Source organism: Micropterus dolomieu, linkage group LG05 (genome assembly GCF_021292245.1).
Source record: "Micropterus dolomieu isolate WLL.071019.BEF.003 ecotype Adirondacks linkage group LG05, ASM2129224v1, whole genome shotgun sequence".
NCBI lineage: Eukaryota > Metazoa > Chordata > Actinopteri > Centrarchiformes > Centrarchidae > Micropterus > Micropterus dolomieu.
In genome coordinates, this window is record NC_060154.1 from 25756077 (window position 1) to 25775335 (window position 19259).

General features: G+C 40.4%; 2 protein-coding genes across 4 annotated transcripts in view; one reads left to right on the top strand and one right to left on the bottom strand.

Moving 5' to 3' along the window:
* Positions 1-19259, top strand: part of LOC123971410 (cytoplasmic FMR1-interacting protein 1 homolog) — a 1205200-nt gene that overhangs the window by 543034 nt on the left and 642907 nt on the right. The window lies entirely within an intron of this gene.
* On the bottom strand, positions 1348-18854 carry nek1 (NIMA-related kinase 1). Of its 3 annotated transcripts, none has more exons than XM_046050206.1 (36): positions 18714-18854; positions 18183-18331; positions 17991-18087; positions 17777-17874; positions 17491-17574; positions 17335-17402; positions 17144-17230; positions 16624-16678; positions 16094-16294; positions 15934-16006; positions 13369-13520; positions 13197-13262; positions 12843-12896; positions 12713-12760; positions 12498-12578; positions 12151-12323; positions 11945-12064; positions 11709-11811; positions 10852-10938; positions 10205-10288; positions 10026-10103; positions 9408-9503; positions 9075-9296; positions 8923-8976; positions 8571-8814; positions 8090-8215; positions 7803-7979; positions 7228-7431; positions 7020-7125; positions 6698-6774; positions 6376-6593; positions 5548-5705; positions 4928-5277; positions 4489-4622; positions 4165-4297; positions 1348-2218 (listed from the first exon to the last, which is right to left on the bottom strand). In XM_046050206.1, the coding sequence occupies exons 2-36, from the start codon at positions 18297-18299 to the stop codon at positions 2205-2207; spliced, it is 4239 nt and encodes a 1412-aa protein (XP_045906162.1). In that variant the 5' UTR covers positions 18300-18331; positions 18714-18854; the 3' UTR covers positions 1348-2204. The 3 variants fall into 3 exon arrangements, with proteins under 3 accessions (XP_045906162.1, XP_045906163.1, XP_045906164.1); XM_046050207.1 differs by lacking the exon at positions 18714-18854 and adding an exon at positions 18498-18612; XM_046050208.1 differs by lacking the exon at positions 10852-10938.

Genomic DNA, 19259 nt, shown 5'->3' on the forward strand with positions numbered 1-19259 from the left:
GTGTGTGTGTGTGGCCCTGCGATGGACTGACAACCTCCAGGGTGTACCCCGCCTTGCGCCCGATGTCAGCTGGGATTGGATCCAGTCCCCCTGCGACCCTGTGCGCAGGATAAGCGGTTGACGATGGATGGAATATAAAGCAGTGCAGCTCTCAGGCGTTCTGTGTTGCTTTCAGATCTGTTTCTCCTGTAGATCAACTCATGTAAGCATGTGTGTTGCTAAGGCAACACACATGCTCTTTTGTCATGTTCACAGGGAGAGAATGGAAAACCTGGCCAAAAGGTGTGATTGTGTCAAGAAGTTGTTAAAGTTACTGATTGGTGCATGCACATTTTTGGGTCATTTTATAATAGCTTGTTTTGTTGTTTTGTTAGCTTAAATTACTTTTTTTGGACAATGCACATTTGTGTCTTCTATATTTTAAGTGCAATGCATGTTTTTTAAATGTGCAAATAAACATTTCAAAAGACATTTCCATTTGTTATCTAACTATATTTCATAAAGTTTCTTTTAACAAATTGTGCTTTAAAAAAGTGGGAGACAAAATCAGCCATTTCAAAAAGTGGTGGGGACATGTCCCCAGCGTCCCCAGCTTAAATGACACCTATGATAGTAATGGTAGTAATGGTAATGATTCCCAGATTCCAGTCACTGATTGTTCTAGTAAAAACGTCCAGCGACAGATGAATGTGCCAACTAGTTTGTACTTGATATAACTATTAAAGTGCAGAAAAACACATCTGATGATTACATTTTATTTTTGTCATACATGATGACCACACATGTGAAATGATTTTCAATTTCAATAAATTATTTCATTCTGCACTTTCATAGAACAGAGGGTGAATTTTCAAATTCCACTCTACTACAGCATTCAAGTCATAAAAAGGCTGCAAAGCTCCACTATGAAATCGGTTTATTTATTCTTATTGGAAGGATGCTACAGTCTGTTACTTGGTTATGCTCCCAGCTCAGAGGAAACACAGCCTCTTCTCCTGTCACACTAAATCAGATATGGAACACTGGATGCTCTTGTTATATTAATCCACAGGGATTGCAACTGCAAATAAATCCTGATAGCTGACAGAAGAGCGAATGGTCAGTTGAAGGAAACAGTCTTGTGTCCTCACTATACAGTCTATGATCCTCACCAGTGGCACCACAGTCTGATGCTCTATGAAAAGCAGAATGCTTTTGTTTTCTATCACATCTTCACTTGAAGACTTTTATAAACATCTTTTTTAATGTAAAACAGATAATTTGCAAGCATTGATGTGTCCACGCTTAGCCATCATACCTTACAATGTACGTGGTGGTGAGGTAGAAAGAAATGGAAAATGAAAGTCCTCAGGTTCTTAAAAAAAGTGTTTATTTAATATAAAGATTTACAATATTTAATGTATAATCAAATAGGAATTGTTAACATCTGTACCATTGCGTAAATCGTCAGGACAATTCTCTGCGCAGAACATCAATCTGACCTGGCCCACTACATCACACCCACCACTCTAACGCCACAGTCTTGCTACAGTACCTTGGCGACATACATCAGTCTCACAGAAACATTTTATTTAATTTGGGTTAACTGAAACAGTAAGAAATGTGGAAAATGTATTAGATAATTTTTAACTTCTTGTTTGGTCAAGAGTTGTAAGAAAAGGAGGTTCAAGTGGTTCTGAGTAGGTCATGGTACACGTGGTTTGAGGGTAACCTGGTTTACGTTTTGAAGCTATGGTTGAGTATTGTGTGACAATTAGAAAGAGAGTCCCTGAGAGGACCAGATCTTTGCCCACCAAAATGAAATGCCACTGTAGATTCCAACTGAGCCAACAACAAACTGAAACACAACCGGATTTATGTTATTAACCAGTGTGACAATACATGCGTTTCATTCATTTACAGACATAGACTTTCAGAAACATTTGACAGAACTTTGAAGTTAACTTTGGTTAATAAGAACATGTATTTGATAACACACTTTTGATGAACACTGGTGAGAAAATAGTGTCAGGTGCTGATAGTCAAAATTATGAAATACAGCCTAGAGTGTACTAGTTATTCATCATGCAAGTGTGCCTGAAACACTGTTAGATGTGGCTGCAACACTTCATGCATAGATCCTTCTGCAAATGATGTGCGTCATGGGAAGACATCAGATAGCTAGCAGATTGTCATAGCTTCCAGCAGCTCCGCTGCACGAAACATTATTCATCATTATCTAAAAAGAGAGAGAGAGGAAAGAGAGAATCATTTTGGGACATATAATTCATTGGAGAGGCAGAGGTCACTGGATAGACCATGTCTCTTAATAAGAAATTAAATATGAGAAGCAGATGACTCCAAAACGCAGGAACATGCAAAAACACACATGATGTTTAATCCCACTGGTGTTGTAGAGAACAGTCAGTCACACTAAAGCTTTAACTTAATTTAACCACATTTAACAACACAACAATCTTAAGCCGCAGTGTTGGTTATACGGTTCAGCACATGGGTCCAGATGAAACTACCTATTGGATAGATTGCCATTAAATTTAGTACAGACATTCAGGGCCCCTGAGAGTGAATCCTACGGACTTGGAGATATCCTGACTTTCTGATCCTGAGCTTTTGAAGGGATTTCCATGAAATTCATGTCACATTCATGTCCCTTTAAGGATGAATTGTACCTACTTTAGTGATCCTCTCATTTTCTATATTACTCTATTAGTTGAACACCTGCAAAACTAATGACATTCCCATCAGCCTCAGAAGCACTTTGTGTTTAGGGCTAATAAGCAAATATTAGCGTTCTAAAAAGCTTAACTATGCTGATGTTGGCATTTAGCTCAAAGCACCACTGTGCCTTAGCTAGGGCTGGGCAATAGATTAATACTGATAATTATCACAATATAATTTTTCTTAATAACAATATAACAAATGTTCAATAAATGTTCGATTTATTTAATTTGAATCAAAAACAAAATGGCACAATTTTTCTCTTAAGATATTTATTTTGTTAAGGAAAAGGGACTGAAAAAAGATTTTACTTTATTTTACTGATGCATATTTGTTGAAAAAATGATTTGATCATAATTGTTTTGAATGTTCTATCTCAGATATGTTAAGCGATCCACTGTTCGGTATCAAGTGTTTGTTCTGACCATAAAGACCACAATTAACCGTCTGGTTTCTTCAACTTTCACTCAGGAGCAAAAATCAGCCCTAAACAAAAGAAATAATGGTTTGACATTTATGATGAACATTTATTTATCGTGATAACATTTATGGCTAAATCCCGCCCAGCCCTAAAATGGCTGTAGACTCTTAGTTTTGTTAATTATCTCAACATAGGATTTGGCAAACCACTGACCTTGCTTCCGTCTATAAGACAGATGGCAATCATATCTGTTCAGTTGACCTTGCTTTCTCCTTGATGCTTATTTTCCAAAACATAAATACAACCTGACATTTAATAGGTACAATTTCTTTGTTGACTATAGTGCATTATTACAGTGTATGGGTTTGTTCTTTGAGTATATTTTGACATATTTATGAGGCATCTAATAGTGTTACTGCTGTATGGATGGGAGCCATAAGATACACCTTTCACAGATCTTGTGATAGGTACTCCAGGGAGATATTTGCATCCTCGATGTCTTCTACTGAAGACAGTAAAAATAGAAAACAAAAGAACTGTCAAATAGAGATGTTCAGTGAGAACGTTTTTCTGAACACTGTTCCCATCCTGAAGGAAACCTGTCAAACATAAAAGAAATATCCCCCCCACCATCTGCTGTGGCCCCAGTCTGACAACTGACTTGGCACAGAGCAAGAAAAAGCAGACAGAAAGTATTAAGGGTGTGTTTCAACATCTACTTCCCTTCACGACTTGGTAGCAATGTGAGGAAAGAGGATAGATAGATTACATTAAACACTCACTCACACAACTCTGTGCTGTGAGAAAACCACTGAGGACAATTCCAACACCGTTGCTGACAAGAACAATTAAAAGAGATACGCGTGTTTCTGTGGTTTACACAAGTGACTTATTACCAAAAGCCTAAAAAGTGACAAAAAATAAAGAGAAATCATCCATGCTTTTCAGAGACACAGTGGAAATGATGAAAAGATAAAGATATCTACAATCAACTAGGAACTAACTACTGTCCTTCTTCTACTAACCTTCTTGGTATGCGCCATCTGCCATCACTAGATGAAGGATGTTGGGATACAGATGCTGGTGCTCAGTTCCCAAAATGTTGAAGACCAAACTGGAGCCCAGGTCAATATTCTCATCTTCATCTTCATGTATAGCCTGTAATACCCCCCAAAACACACACACATTATTTATTATTATTATTTATATATATATATATATATATATATATATATATATATATATATATATATATATATATATATATATATATATATATATATATATTTAATCAATTGTTCAATAAGTCTTATGCATTTAACACTGACAGAGATACGAATATGGCATACCTTAATCTTATTGTAAGCCTCAATGAACTTCTCAAAGCCCATCTGCTGCTCCAGGTCGAAGCGAAGTTCTTCCAGGCGACTGAAGATGCTGTCATGATGCACAGCCTCTCCGCCCTGGTCCTCTCCACTGCCATCTATGGTGCAGCATGATTTATCAGTTCTCATAATACTGAAGGTCCTTAGTTTGCAATAAGCACCTATTTATTACATGGCCACTTATTAAAAGGCATGAATCATCTGACATGAAATATTAATTTAAGATTTCTTATTTTACAAGCTGAAGTTGTTTCCAAGCTTTCTCAACACTACTGTGTAGCAAGATTAACAACCATGGCATGTAAGCAAAAGTGGTAAGTTAGTGTTTGGTCTTACATAACCCCCCCCCCCCAAAAAACCCTTTAATACATATAAACATTATTTCACGTGACATTCCTCGTACCTGAATGCCACTCTTCATTGAGCTGGCTGTTATTACTGTGGCTCTCCTCTCCCACACCATTGGTAAGCAGTTCCCCTGCTTCCTCATCACCAGGGCTCCCATTTGAGCATTCCTCATCCTCGTCCTCCTCATCCTCGTCTTCCTCCTCATCCTCTTCTTCGTCATCGTCGTCGTCGTCGTCTACAGCCATTCGAATGTTGTCCTGATTGATCTCGGCTGCTATCCTGTTGAATAGCTCTTGGTCTTCGCCCTCTGGTGGGTTTCCATTAAAGTCTCCTGCGCCAACCTCTTCTTGCAGCAGTCTCTCCATGGAGGCCCGGATGTCCCGCAGGTCTTCATCCTCATATGCACTACGGAACAGGGAATATTGTTATGACATCCAGTAGGCCATCAACTGGCTGTATTTACCTTTGCTCCGCAAAATGAAACATGAACATTTGCTAATGCGGTCTCTCAGGCCTAGAAAATGACTGACAGAATTAGGGTAAGGCAAGATATTGGTCACTGTTAAAATTACCAGCCACCTTTAGACTGCAGCAGTTTATGATTTGCTAAAACAATACAATATGGCCCAAGTGCTTTAATTTTTGCTTGTGGGATTTCATCTGCATTTGCCTTACTCTTCAGTCTCTGACTGATCAGCATCTTTAGCTACGTCATCCAGGTCCTCGATTTCCAGGTTGTTGTCTGGGGCAACATTAACATCCCTAGTCACTGCAGAGTCCTGCTGAGGGCTGAAGAGACGACTGAGGTCTGGCAGAGAGCATGTCCGCAGCATCTGACAGCACAATGCAAACACAGCAACACGTACAATATTTTACAATATCAACACAGTGAGCAACTGCATGAAAAGAAGTCACAGCTGTGTTCAAAAAAATCTTGAGACAACCAATAAATAAAAATTCATATCTGTAAAGGAGAGGCCAGTGGAATGGGCTCTGTGACACAAGAAATTTAGAAAATGTGACTAGCAGTAATTCTTTATGGCAAGTAACTTTCAGAAAAGGCCTCAACAACAACATCCTAACAAAAAGCAAACTGACAAAATGTTCCACATTTATATTCTATGTAACTCTTTGTGTATAAAACGATGAAGCAAGGGTTCTGCAGATCCCAAAGTCCCTGATGAAGGTTATGAAAGATATAGGTTGATGGATGCTCTTTCTGTCCTATCAGATCCACTGCAGGTTCAGACTATGTGATTTATGGCTCTGGCTCTTTTCCGGACCTCCTCATTAATAAAGAAGACTGGAATCCAACCTAAAAATACCACACAAGCCTCCACATCACACCAGGCACAAGAACAAATGTGAATGTCCAGAACCCCTGCAACAGCCGTTCACCTGTTCGCAATCAATAATGTCATGGATCCCATACGATCATGTGATTAGACTATGCTATGTCATGTCACTTTTTTCTTTTTTAAGTGAAGCACAGCCAGTAATCACCTTGGGGTTGTTGGCGTCAAACATGCCTGTAGAGAGACCAATGAGGAGGGCGTCATGGTGTTTGGAGCGCAGGGGTGAGACAGAGCGCGAGCGAGAGGCCAGAGAGGAGGATGATTCATCCATGGAGGACTGGGCTGAGAGGACTGCAAGGGCAGCAGTGCGTCGGTGGGCCGGGGAACACAACTTCATAAAAAGGGGCTCCTCGCACTGTGCTAAACCTGTTAAAGGGAGGGGCGGGATGGGAATAGATTTAATTAGGATGCTAATCACGCTGAAAAAAAAAAAAAATAAGCATCTTTGACTTACTAAACATTAACCTCACCGGAAGATTCAGTTGGTTTTTCTGCACTCTTGTAAACCTCTTTTGTGCCTGCTGGTCTTGTGATACCCTCTGGTGGCCTACAAGAGAAATACACTCATAAATAACGTATTGTAATGTATTAAAAATTGGTTGACTGAACCAGGAATAAAAATATTCCACATTTTATGTTTCTAATGGAGCTGTAACACAATGGTCTTGTTAACTTAAATACACTGGCTATATCTAGGTCAACTAAGTGAGTAAACAATGACTGACCCTTAATTTAGGTGTGAAAAAGTACAATTCTTTCTTAGTATAAATAGTTTAAAAGATCAATAGTCACATTGGCTGTTGGGCTTCCAGCTCCCATGCCTGCTGCACAAGAGCAAGGGGACGTGAGGCCTGTTTAGGTGTCTCTTCCAAAACCACCGACTCCAGGTCTGCTGGATCTGAAAGAATTCAGACCAGATATGATTGCATTATACTGAAAATATGATTAAAAATAAGGAGCTGAAATGTCTAATCAATATCAGGTTAAGTGTCATCCTAACCCTGAGTCTCAGTTAAGTTGGGTGGCAGCTTCACTCTTTCCACTACACCGGCAACAGACATTTCCTGACGTGAGGAATCAGTGGTGTCTGCACTCTCCTTCTGAACCTCTGTGCTCTGAACCACAGCAGATGGCGTTTGCTTACAGGGCAACACTTCTTTAGGTGTCTTCACAATCTCAGCAGCTGCTGGTTGGTCCGGCTTATCTGGGGAATATGTGGCATCATCAGTAAATATACTCCTACTCATTATAGTATCATAGGCAATCATATAGTGAAATTAACAACAATCTAACAAGCCTCCTTCATGTCCACACAATGGCATATGTCTGTAAGCTTGCATGTTTTAGTCACATTTTGTTTGGCTTAGTTTGACAGTATCTTCCATCAAATGCGGAGAGGAGTGGCAAAAACAGTGACAAAACTCTCAATACTTACTGTATAATGTCACACTTTAAAACAAAGACCAGATTGAAAATAGCTGAACAATTCTTTATGGTTGACACTATTTGTATGTCTGAGTACTGCTTGTACTTGGCCTCATTTGGATGGTAAGAAGATGAAGACTGAAGACCAACCAGTGCTAGAAAACTCTTCCTCAGAGATGGTGACATTCTCCAGTTGCTGGGTGAGAGGCTGAAGCTCTGCCTCCTGAAGTACTCTGAGCACCTGAGAGTCTGGACTCACCCCCCACACCTTCCTAGGAGCTTCTTCCTGTAGCCCACAAATCTGTATGACTTCACCTGCAGTTTGCTCTGAGACACAGACGGAGACACAGACACATTTTTTTAGGTGCCCACTGCAGACTGGTGTGATTTTCAGGAAATCTGCACGTGTGTTGTCACTCAGGGAGAGGGTCACTCACCAATGGTGGTGATGCATGTCTGCTCTAGAGTTTGTTGGGCTACAGAGGGGACAAAGGGAACTCCTGCCTCCCACTTCTTCCTGTCTCCACCAGAAGATGGTCGATCGTCTGGAGACACTGAGGAGGCTGGTGAGAGAATGTTTGGGGGAAAAAAAAAAAAATCATTTCATCAACTTTCTTCTGAAATCTTTAAAATAGAAGCAGTATGTATATAAATTCCTAGCAAAGCAAATTCAGTGAAAAATTTCTACAGCACAACAACTGGCATGAGGTATAAATATATTTTGTAAATGTAACTTGTGATAATACAAATGCTTGTGAGTTTTGTCCTGCGATGGCTCCACTTCATTCATTCAAACCTTTATTTATCCAGGATAAAAGAAACTCCTTGAGATTAAAAATTTCTTTTACAAGAGTGTCCTGGCAAGTGGCAGCAGCGTGGTTACAAATTTGTTTACACTTTTACACAAATTACACTTACTGATTGTTGTGGTTTCACAGGTTTCCTCCAAGGTTTGCTGAGCCACAGGAAGTACAGGCAGTTCTGCTGCATCCCACTTCTTCCGATCTCCGTTGGAAGATGGACGTTTCTCTGTGTCAGACTCGTTCTGCTGGGGTACAGGACTTGGTTCTGCAGGGGGTGGAAGTGACTCCTCCACCTCCTCCACTGGGCTCTGGGCTTTTAGGTTCTGGTTAAGTCTGCGCAGAATCTGCTTTTTCTCACTCTGTTAGGTGAAAAGGGTTAAGTAGTATTATCTTTCTAATTACTGAAAATGGGAAGAGCCAGTTTGGCACGTTGTTAATAAATGATTACTGACATCTCATACACCCACCTGGATGCCCGTAGAAGTCTCTGGCTCAGGCAAGCTTGTCTTTAGTGGAGTGGTCTGCCAAACACAAAATGCAAAATTGATATAGTTTAGGAATATATACTCAAAAAATACTATGACATAGGGTGTGATAGGCTTTGTAAATGTATACTAACTGCTCCAACTTGCTTCAGGGCAGCAGTCATGGATATAGCTGGCTTGGAGGGTTTGGATGCAGGCAGGGCTGGAGCTTTGGCAGCTGGGTCTGGCTGAACAGGACTTGGCTGTGGAAGAGGACTGTCAGAGGTAGATAATACTGCTGCTGCTGCTGCTGCTGCTACTGCCGACGACGCTACGCTCCCTGCTGCCATGCCAACCTTCAACCCCCGAGCTGCAAGCTTGCCCAACACACAAAAGATTAGACTTCACTTAAACTAATGCACCAGTAAGGCCATTTAATGGTATTGACTGAAGAATATTAGCGGGGAGCAAAGAATGAAAGAGCTTACATGGTCCTCCCAAACTCTCTTTTCTCTCTCATATGCTTCTTTCCTCTTCTTCTCTAATTGCTCTTTCAGCACGGCAGCACGGGCATTTGCTTGGGCCTGGCAGGTACATATTCACACAAACAAAGAAGAATGAGGATACAGACAAACATTTTCTTGGGCCATAAACATAAGAGTTCCTACTCTGAAGGTTCAGTAAAGGTTAGCAGATATCATCTCAGTTGTTGTGGCATCTCATTAAAATAACTGTATTTATTCCTTATTTTCTTTACACCAGTTGCCAGGTAATTATAGAATTGATTATAGGATTGTACCGCTCGCCTACAGAGCTCATGCTGTTCAAGCATCTAGTGACACCTCTGACCTTCTAATCCTCATTAAACAACCAAAAGAGAAATTCACAGGCTGCGAGAGTCTGGAAGGAAGCCGTTGGTCATTCCTAAAATCCAGGCTTAGGCTTAGCTTGAATGACATCATCTTCCTCTTGTGCTGTTATTTTATTATCTGGTCAATTGTATCATTGTGTCAGTGGTTGGCGTGATCTTAGGTTACTATGGTCTTGTTATCATGTGAATGTTGCATATTGTAAAATGTATTGCTTAATTTTCAAGGCAGACTCACTTTTAAAGCCTCTATCTTCTTTTTCCTGAGCTCTGCCTCCTCACTGGACTCCTGGCTGTCAGAACCATCGCTGTCATACTGAAACACACACCAACAACAGCCAGGAGACAAAATGTCAGAGAAAACTGAAAACACTCATTAAAAGGGTGCTCTGAGAATCTGAGAGGGGAGGACTGAACCTTCTCTCCTCTGAGTCGGGCTTTGATCTGCTGACGCTCATTGAAGTTCTGCAAGCGGATCTGCCTCAGTCTTGACAAGTACTCCTGAGAAGAAATACAGCAGTGTTACACACAGTACGCTAGACACACCTGCACAGACACACACAGAGAAAGTAGAACACAGCATTGATACAATCGTACAAAAATGCATACATTACTTAAGCAGCACTTAAAACACAGTTTCACTTACAACACCAGTATGATGTTAGCACATGTATATTAACACCCATTCAGGCAGAATAAAAATAACACATTTTGCAGTTTATGATGTAATGTAAATATATATATTTATGTATTCCATTCAAAGCAAAAAAACTGCAATACACAACTCAAAACTGAGGTGGTGAAATGAGACATTATGCACAATAAACAAATAAAAACAATGGTATTTATTGTTGTGAACGACAGCAGCCATTATTGGGAGGCAAAATAAAGAGTAGAACAGCTTGGACTTGGAACAAGGAGTGGGCATGGGTTTGAGTTGCTGGGTTGAATTATGGGCGAGTCAAAGGGTGTTTTGTGCAGACATGTGAAGGAAGACGAGCCAAGCCAGACGTGCTATGAGTGAGGTGGAGTGTGAGGCTGGGAGATCAAGCCTGGGCTCCTACCTCCTCCTCTTTGTTGGCTTTTGGTCTCCTGCACCGAACCGAACCAGCCCGGCTTCCATAGATTGCAGACAGATTTTGCCGAGTACCCTGTTCACCATTCAATTTAACCACATTTTAGAAGGACGCAGCCCCTGAATCTAAGTGCCACAACAGTCATGAGCGAGGCCCGGGAGGCAACTTTGCTCTGATCAATATTTTTATATTAACACTGAATCAAATGACTACATATAAATTGAAAGTAGCCACTCATAGTAACGCAGCCCTGCATATTATTTCTAGCCTAATGTTTTGTTTTTACAGCAAACAGATTTATTTGATTCCAGTTGGTAAAGATAAAAACAGGCCAATAAATATTGGACTTCTGGGGTTCTTCTGCCCCCTAGTGGCTGGAAATCAATTCAGTTTTAAGATACAATTGTTTTAAAGTTGCATTCGATACCTTTTTACCACTAGCGGTCAGAAAAACTCTAAAACAGAGAGCAACACAGCTTTGATATACTATTACTTTATCCGGATGGATTTATGTGCATAGGAAACAATTGCTTACTCACACAGCCAGCAGAACCAAAGCAAAAGGGCATCAAATATGAGTCTTGCATATATATATATATATATATATATATAGCCCTACATGGAGCCATTTGATTCAATGTTTACATAAAAATTGCTTAAGGGAGCTTCAAGATTCATTATAGTTGCTAGAAAGACATCAGTGTCACTTTGTGCATAGAAAATCTATGCAAGGGGTCGTAACCACTATGATGGAGGAGCTTCAGTATTGAGGAATATACAGTATTTACAGGAATAAATACTCAATAGGTTACCCTTACAATTACAGTATAAGTCACACTACGTACCAGCTGTCCCTCAGCACGAACTTTGTTGAGCATGGCTTCTCTTCTCCTCTGTAAAAACTCCTCAACCTGATACGCGCGTTCACCAGCCATTTGACCACGCTGCCTGTAAACACAATACAGTAATTAATACTCTTAGTCAATACTAGTTTTCACAATGTAAAAGAGAATGGACGTAAAAATTTCAGTCCAGATGTGTAGTGTTATTTGCTGATTAGGGGAGAAGCTGCTTGACTGACCTACTAAAATGGGCTTGTTTAGAAACGTGCTGCAGCCTCTGTAGTTCTCTCTTGATTGCATCAGAGTTTAGGAGTCGGGCGGGGCCGTTGGGCAGCACTGGGCCAGCAGCAGCCGGTACACTTTTTACGCACAGAGGCAAGGGTATTAAAACAATTCTCACACCACACACCAAAATCACTTAAAATACAGAGACATCTGGGCTTACCGAATGGGACTGCCTGGCCCCGCTGAGGATCCCTGCCTGCTGACGACTTGTGGTTTAGCCATTTGGTCCAGAGCGGCGTGGTAGTGTTCATATGAGCTTTTACTTGGGACTGGGGCTGGAGAAGGACCCTGAACAGAGCTCAGGACAGCACCCTTTCCACCACCTACAAAACACTAAGTTCAGAAGACAAAGGTGGTTGTGAGTCCGAAGGAGGAGCTGTATGGCACAGAGTACAACTGATTTGTCATGTTATAACAATGCAATTCTAAAATATTGAAATACTTTGAATATAAAAAATGGCATGAGTAACACTTTGCATATTAAATAAGGAGATGGGCATCCAGTACCTTCCTCTCTGGGCTGCTACCTCCACTTGAACTCAAGACATGCTTCCAGCCTTGTTCTCTGGCTTGGTTTATACGATTGATCTGTTACAGAATACAGGTTCTTTCAGTTTTAGATGAAAACATACATCAACCATTTCCCTTTAATGCATACTACACTAAAGATTTGATACATAAAAGTACAGAAATAACCCACGAGGAACAAAATTAACACCCACCTTTTCCTTTTCATATCTCTTCATTTGGTCCGCTTTCAACAGGAGCATCTGAAGGCAACACAGATCAAGAAACTACTGAAAGTGTAACAACTATCAGGAACTCTACCAAGGGACTTAACAATGCACCCACCTGCTGTTTCCTTTCTTTCTCAAGCAACTCCATCCTTTTCTTTCTGATGCCGTCCTGCAGCATGAGGCAAAAGCACATCAATAAAAAGAAACCCGCTTTGAGGCAAGAGGCAGCAGGACTGTCTTGTCACTGAGCAGGTAGGTGAGGAGGGAAAGCTTGGTTAACAGTCGGCTACATCAGGCAATCCAAATGGCGGGAGTGGAAAATGGGAGTGTATTTGGATCAATCATAATGATGGGGTGGGAACACTAACACATGCTGGTAGGAAGGGACCCTCATGTGTGAGTAAATGGGGAGAAAAAAGGGAGGGAAACCTCACAGTAAATTCAAGTTATGTGGGGCTCTCAGTTTTACCTCGTGTTTTTTCCTCTCTTCCTCCATTTGCCTCACTCTTCTCTTGGGGGCTCCTGGGAGAGGGGCCTGAGCAACATATGACACTGGGGTTCAGAGATCTCACACACACACACACACACACACACACACACGACTAGGAGCTCTACCAGTTTGTCATCAACAGTCCACTAACCGGTTTATGCTTTACTGCTGGTTTCCTCTCTGCAGGCTTTTTGGCTGCATCTGACACCTTCCTCACAGTTAAAGGCACTCCGTATTTACTGGCTGGTTTGGTTATTTTCTGGGCTGGGGCAAGTGGTATGGAGCCAGGGGCAGAACGCTTGGCTAGTCACACAGGTAAAAAAAAAAAAAAAAATCATTTATCCAAGTCAGTATTCAACAGCAAATACAAACAAATAAACATGTGAAAAATACTGTATATTTTCCAGCAGTTCTAATCACTGGTCTCCACAGCACCATAAGTCAAGGAGCATTTTATCATAAAAGCGCAATTTGGTAATGTTATTCACACTTTAGTTTAAATGCACTTGATGTTTCAAATCTCTGGCTTGCATTACAAAAACAAAGCATTAAATTAGAAGCACTGGATGGAGGAATCTTAGCAGATTTTGAAGTCTCACCATTTAGGCCCTTCCAGCTGCTGGAGGAATTGCGTCTATAGAAAGCAATTCACTAACGGCTTGTTCTGGGCCTGCACCCAGCAAATACTTTCTGGCACAAGATTTACACAGAATTAGTGACTATATTCGGGACAGAAATTACTTTCAATTGGGAAGAATTCCTTTTTGGGCTTCTCTATTCAACATCTACAAATATTAAATCAAAAGATTTTTTGTAAAACTGACTGGCCGCTAGAAAAGCAACTGAAATGGCTGATGAAATCTTTGTAATGGAAAGAATCACCTCCTCCATGGGCTTTCAGGAAACTAAATTTGAGGGCATTTGGGAGAAGAGGAAAATGTATATTTCCCACCCCATATTCTATTTTTGAACTGAAAAAAACTAAAAAGATGCTCTGTAAAGGTATCCAACTTAAGGTGAGTGTAAATTGCTGTTATTATGTGATTCCATATAAAAGGTAAAAAAAAGTTAATGAAATAAAGTTAAAAAAATAAATTAGGATCCCTCTAAATTTTGGCCATAGTAACACTAACACTACTGGACTGCACACTTAAGGACACAGAGAAATAAAAAATACTTTTAAGTACTTTTATTCCTGTGTCCTGGTGGTAACTGTTGACACATCTCTCCAAATATACATTTAATAATGTGTTTTCTCATCCTGTAAAATATTTTTGATGACTGATTCTGTATCCAATCAAATAAGTTTTGGCGCAACTATCTAAACCAACCCATCATATAAAACAGCACTTCACCGTTAGCTTGTGGGTCGTAGCAGCTAGCAGAGTTCACAGAAGGACGCGTTTGTTTGGATAGTTTGTGTACATTTCCAAAAGAGTGTGGTTTAGGTCTGGTTGATTCATTTCTCCTCCATCCTCCATCTATCTCCTGATCTAATGATAAGGGTGAGGGAAGGTGTGGGTTGAGGTCAACAGTGGTCTACACATCTGTGCTACGTCTAAGCTGTTAAGTCATCTAATCAAATCTGAGGAATTACTCAGGAATAGTAATGACTTTATACTCATCAAAAAAGTAATAATACTTTACTTATTACTGGATATTAAAAGTAATTAGTTAAGTAACTCGTTACATTACTATATTACTTTCACTTCCATTCCTAAAAAGTGATGGACAACCTGTTCAGCAGCTCATTTTAGAAATGAATCCACTTTACTGGAACAATAATTAACCTGAGGAGTCAGCCAAACTAAAAATATTACAGCCTCTCAAATGACATGATACTATACAGTACAGGCTGTGTATATATTTAAAAAAAAACACAACAAAAACAAAGCAAGTCTCCCCCAAATATTTGAGCAGCAAGGAGTACTCTTAACGCTAATGGCTGAAATAAAATTTTAAAAAGCAAGGCAAGCAATGTGCGTCTGTTTAACGCCACTCTCGAGTGCATGCAGTAGCAGCCTCTCTACAAGTTTCACGTTGCTGCGCTGCTTTAGCAGATGTAGAATTTTTCACGGTTAAAGACCCAACACTCATAACTCATGACACATATACCATTTCCACAAAAATTATTTTACTGACGTTTAACAAGGACTTTAATACAGTGTATGTATAAAATATTACACTTTTACGAATCTGAACTGATTCTTTGCTTGTTTTTCAGTGTATTTAAAATAATGGATGCAATTTTCTTTCAACATACGAGGGTAAAGCCCCAGTGTGGAAAATGTTGGATTTGGTGGTTCCTAGTGGTAATAACAAAAAGGAAACTGCGGTGGACAGAATTGCCATAGAGTTCCATGTGCACGGGTCAGGCTGCTTTAGGTGTGCCATGCTGTGCCAAGCGAAATACATACATTTGATGGCAAACATTTCCACTACTGCCTCACAGCAGAGGATAGCTACGCTGAGCCGCGCTGCTGTGGTCCTGCTTGGTAGCAGGGTTTCTGCTGTTGCAGCTTCACATTGAGCTTTCCTCTGGCAAAAAGGCGGGATGCTCAGAGAATCCTTAGCGGTGCTCTTTTTCAATAAAACTCAGAATCAACCACATATAGATCTACTCTGCACGATTTGGTCAGCAAACCTGTTATATGAAATACTGAAAAGAGGGACAGTACAAACAGAAACAGCCACAGTGAGCTGCCTATAGGCTTACCTGGTGTCCCCTGCACCACATCCGCTTTAGGCTGCTTGTGAAGAAAAGTATGGCGGAATTCCTGAGCAATGATCTGGAATCGGTAGACAATAAATGTTTTTAAACTGAACAGGCTGCTTTATGTAATTTTAGTCTGTATCAAAGTGGCTATGTGCTCCACCTGTGGTGTGAGGAACCTCTCTATCCTACAGGTCAGAAAAGGTTTGTCCAGTATGCTGCTGACCGAGGGCCTCTCTCGAGGGTTGCGTTTAAACAGCTGGGCCAAGAGAGAGCGCAGTTCTTGGGAGTAGTGAACAGACACGGGAGGGTATGAGCCGCGGATGATCTTCAGAACTAGGTTCTTCATGTTGCCAGCCTCAAACTGAGGAGAAATACACACAGAACATGTTTGTAACCACTGCAAAGAAATTACTGAGGGCAATCATACTGGATCATAAGCAATGATGGAGTAAAGCAGGGGTTAGTAAGGGAGTGGCAGAGAGACTATGAAGACTATGATCAGAGTTACAGTTTTGATTATGAGACTCAAGAAAAAATGACAAATTCTTTGAAACTTAGTTTGTCAATCATTACACATACAGTACATACAGGGAGGAGATCAAAATCAGAATGGGAAAGAGCATCACAATGCTGCACAAGATACATTAAATCTACATTAATTAGTAAACAGCTCACACACAGAATACTTACTGCATGCTTAAGAGTACACATTTCATATAGGACACACCCTAGGGCCCAAATATCACTGCAGAGGGAGGGAAAGTAGGGAACGTGAGAGGAGAGAACATACAAATGAACAGGCAGGGAAAAGTTCTGGGGTAGTCAGTCACTTGCAAAGCTTTTCCTTTCTTTATCAGTAACTGGAGAAAAAAAAAAAAGACTTAATTGCTTAAAAAACTCCATATGTAACATTGGGATGCTGCTAAAATTTACTTAATTTGTTGTGACTAAAGTGGCTTAGATTACATGTATACTTAAAATAGTTAAAGAGGAAATCAATACCAGCATCCTGCTGTAGCTACAGACAAGCAGGTTCATTCAATAAAGAGGAAACATGATACCTTTACATCATCCAGAAGCCACCACCTAATCCTGCATGACTCACAATTTGGCGGGACAAAACTTGTCTCCTGGATTACGATTAAATATTGATTTATACCAGAAATGAGACACACTAAAATCATGGTAATGCCGAACATCAAGTTAGTACCTCTTGTTGTTGTACGGTTTATTTTCGCAGATCTCTGGTGATAGGTAATATGGTGTTCCTATACATGTTCTTGCCAGTTCAACAGTGCTGAAAGTGAGAAGAGAATGGAAAGCAAATTATATTATGCTTCACTTTTCCCAAACCTTGCTTCATAGAGATCGACAGAGCTTCTCAGATGACATTTGACATACCTGTTCAGCACCCTGGCAATTCCAAAGTCTCCAAGCTGTACAGTCCCATCTTTTGTCAGAAATATGTTCTATATGGACATTATGAAAAGAAATGTCACTACATGGCAAATTAACTTCTTATTATCCCTGAGGAAAGATCTTGTGGTGAAGCAATACCTGCGACTTGATGTCCCTGTGGAGGATTTTTCGATCATGTACATGCTTCAGTGCCAAGCAAATCTGCACAAACCAATCTAAGATCTAGGAAAGGGAGAGGATGGTAAACCCACATTACATGGTATCACGTTCCTATCTACATCATTTGTAATTCTAATGGCTGAACAGCCCAATGAAAAAAAAACACATTAAAAGCAATATGACCAAATCATTCCACATGGTGTGCACTATTCACGGTCAACAGGCATGTCCTAAACCTTCATGATTGTAAGAGTTAGTGACTCACTTGCTCTTCTGAGAACAGTACTCCTTTCTGAGAGTTGATCTTCTTGAAGAGGTCTCCTCCCTCACAGTAGTCCATCACAATATACAGACAGCCCCCCTCTACAAAGAATTTGATATGGTATTCAGAAAAGTCATAATATATATTTTATTGTGTCAACCGCAAGAGAGTGCCTCTGAGGTTCTTAATGTCTAAAATCTTTGGACGGTGTGAATACCTTCAAAAGACTCCTTATACTGGACAATGTTGGGATGACTCATGTTGGCAAGTACTGCAACCTCTCTTCGAGATTCCTGCCTCTCTTTGCTTGACATCTGTCAGAATAAGAAAGAATGTGAATGAGCAAGTTAGTAAAAAAAAAGGTCACATGAACAGTGAAACTTGGGGAATATAATGCATAGGAGCTTACCCCAGATATGCCAATCTCCTTGATGACATATTGGTGTCCATCCTCTTTGGATTTCACAAGGACGGCCTTTCCAAATGACCCTTCCCCAATTTTCTTCACCTTTTCGTACTTGTCCATGCTAGTGGAATGACTGGCTCTTCATGCTGGGTCTGCAAAGAGATCAAGGAACATATTGCAAAGCTATGCTCGAGCTGATTAGGCTTTGATCATAAAGCTAAGAGTTTAATGACGGTAGTAATACTTGTCAACTATTGAAGCTATTGTATACAGTAATGTCAGCTCCATCAATGAGTGTTGTCAGAAAGAAAACGATACCTTGCTTCAGATGGGCTGTGATGCTGAGACAACACAGCTGATTTAGCAAGATAGCTAACGTTACCGTTAACTTTACATAGTAGCTAGACGAAGATAGAAGACCTCCCTACATAAAATATACGCCCCATGAATGCACGCAGCACTGAGTAATAAAATGAACGTAGCGCACTAGGTAGAGGTATGTAAACGTGATTAGGTGGCTGACACTTCGCTTACCATTAGTCTTTTTCGCTGCTGTCTCACAGAGGCTCTGGTACGTGTTACCGCCCTCGCGCTCTCTGTCTAACTACAGCTCTCTTTTTGCTGCATTTTGATTGGTCACCTTCACGTTTGTCGATCGCCAATTGGTTTATATCACAGTCAATCATCACGGTGACTTGCGGTTGTCTCCACCCCCAAAAGAACTGTTGCTGTGGACATTTTCCATAGCAACCGCAAGCCAACCGTGGATCACGGAACCCTTTTGAAGAATATCTAAGAACCAATATCAACAGAGTGAAACATGTGGAAGTTTGATATAATGTAAACATGAAATATAAGAAAGAATAATAAGAGCATAGATGCAATATAATACAAAACGAATAGAATGTGACCAAAACAGTACACATCAGGGCACCTACAGATGGCCTTGTAGCCATACACAAAGCACCTTATCAATATTTTCAAATCTAGGTAACTCTCAATCTAATGTGTATTTTCTGCAACGCAAAAATTAAGGTAACATTGTTGTATTAAGCTTTTCAAAACATGTTAGCTGATCTG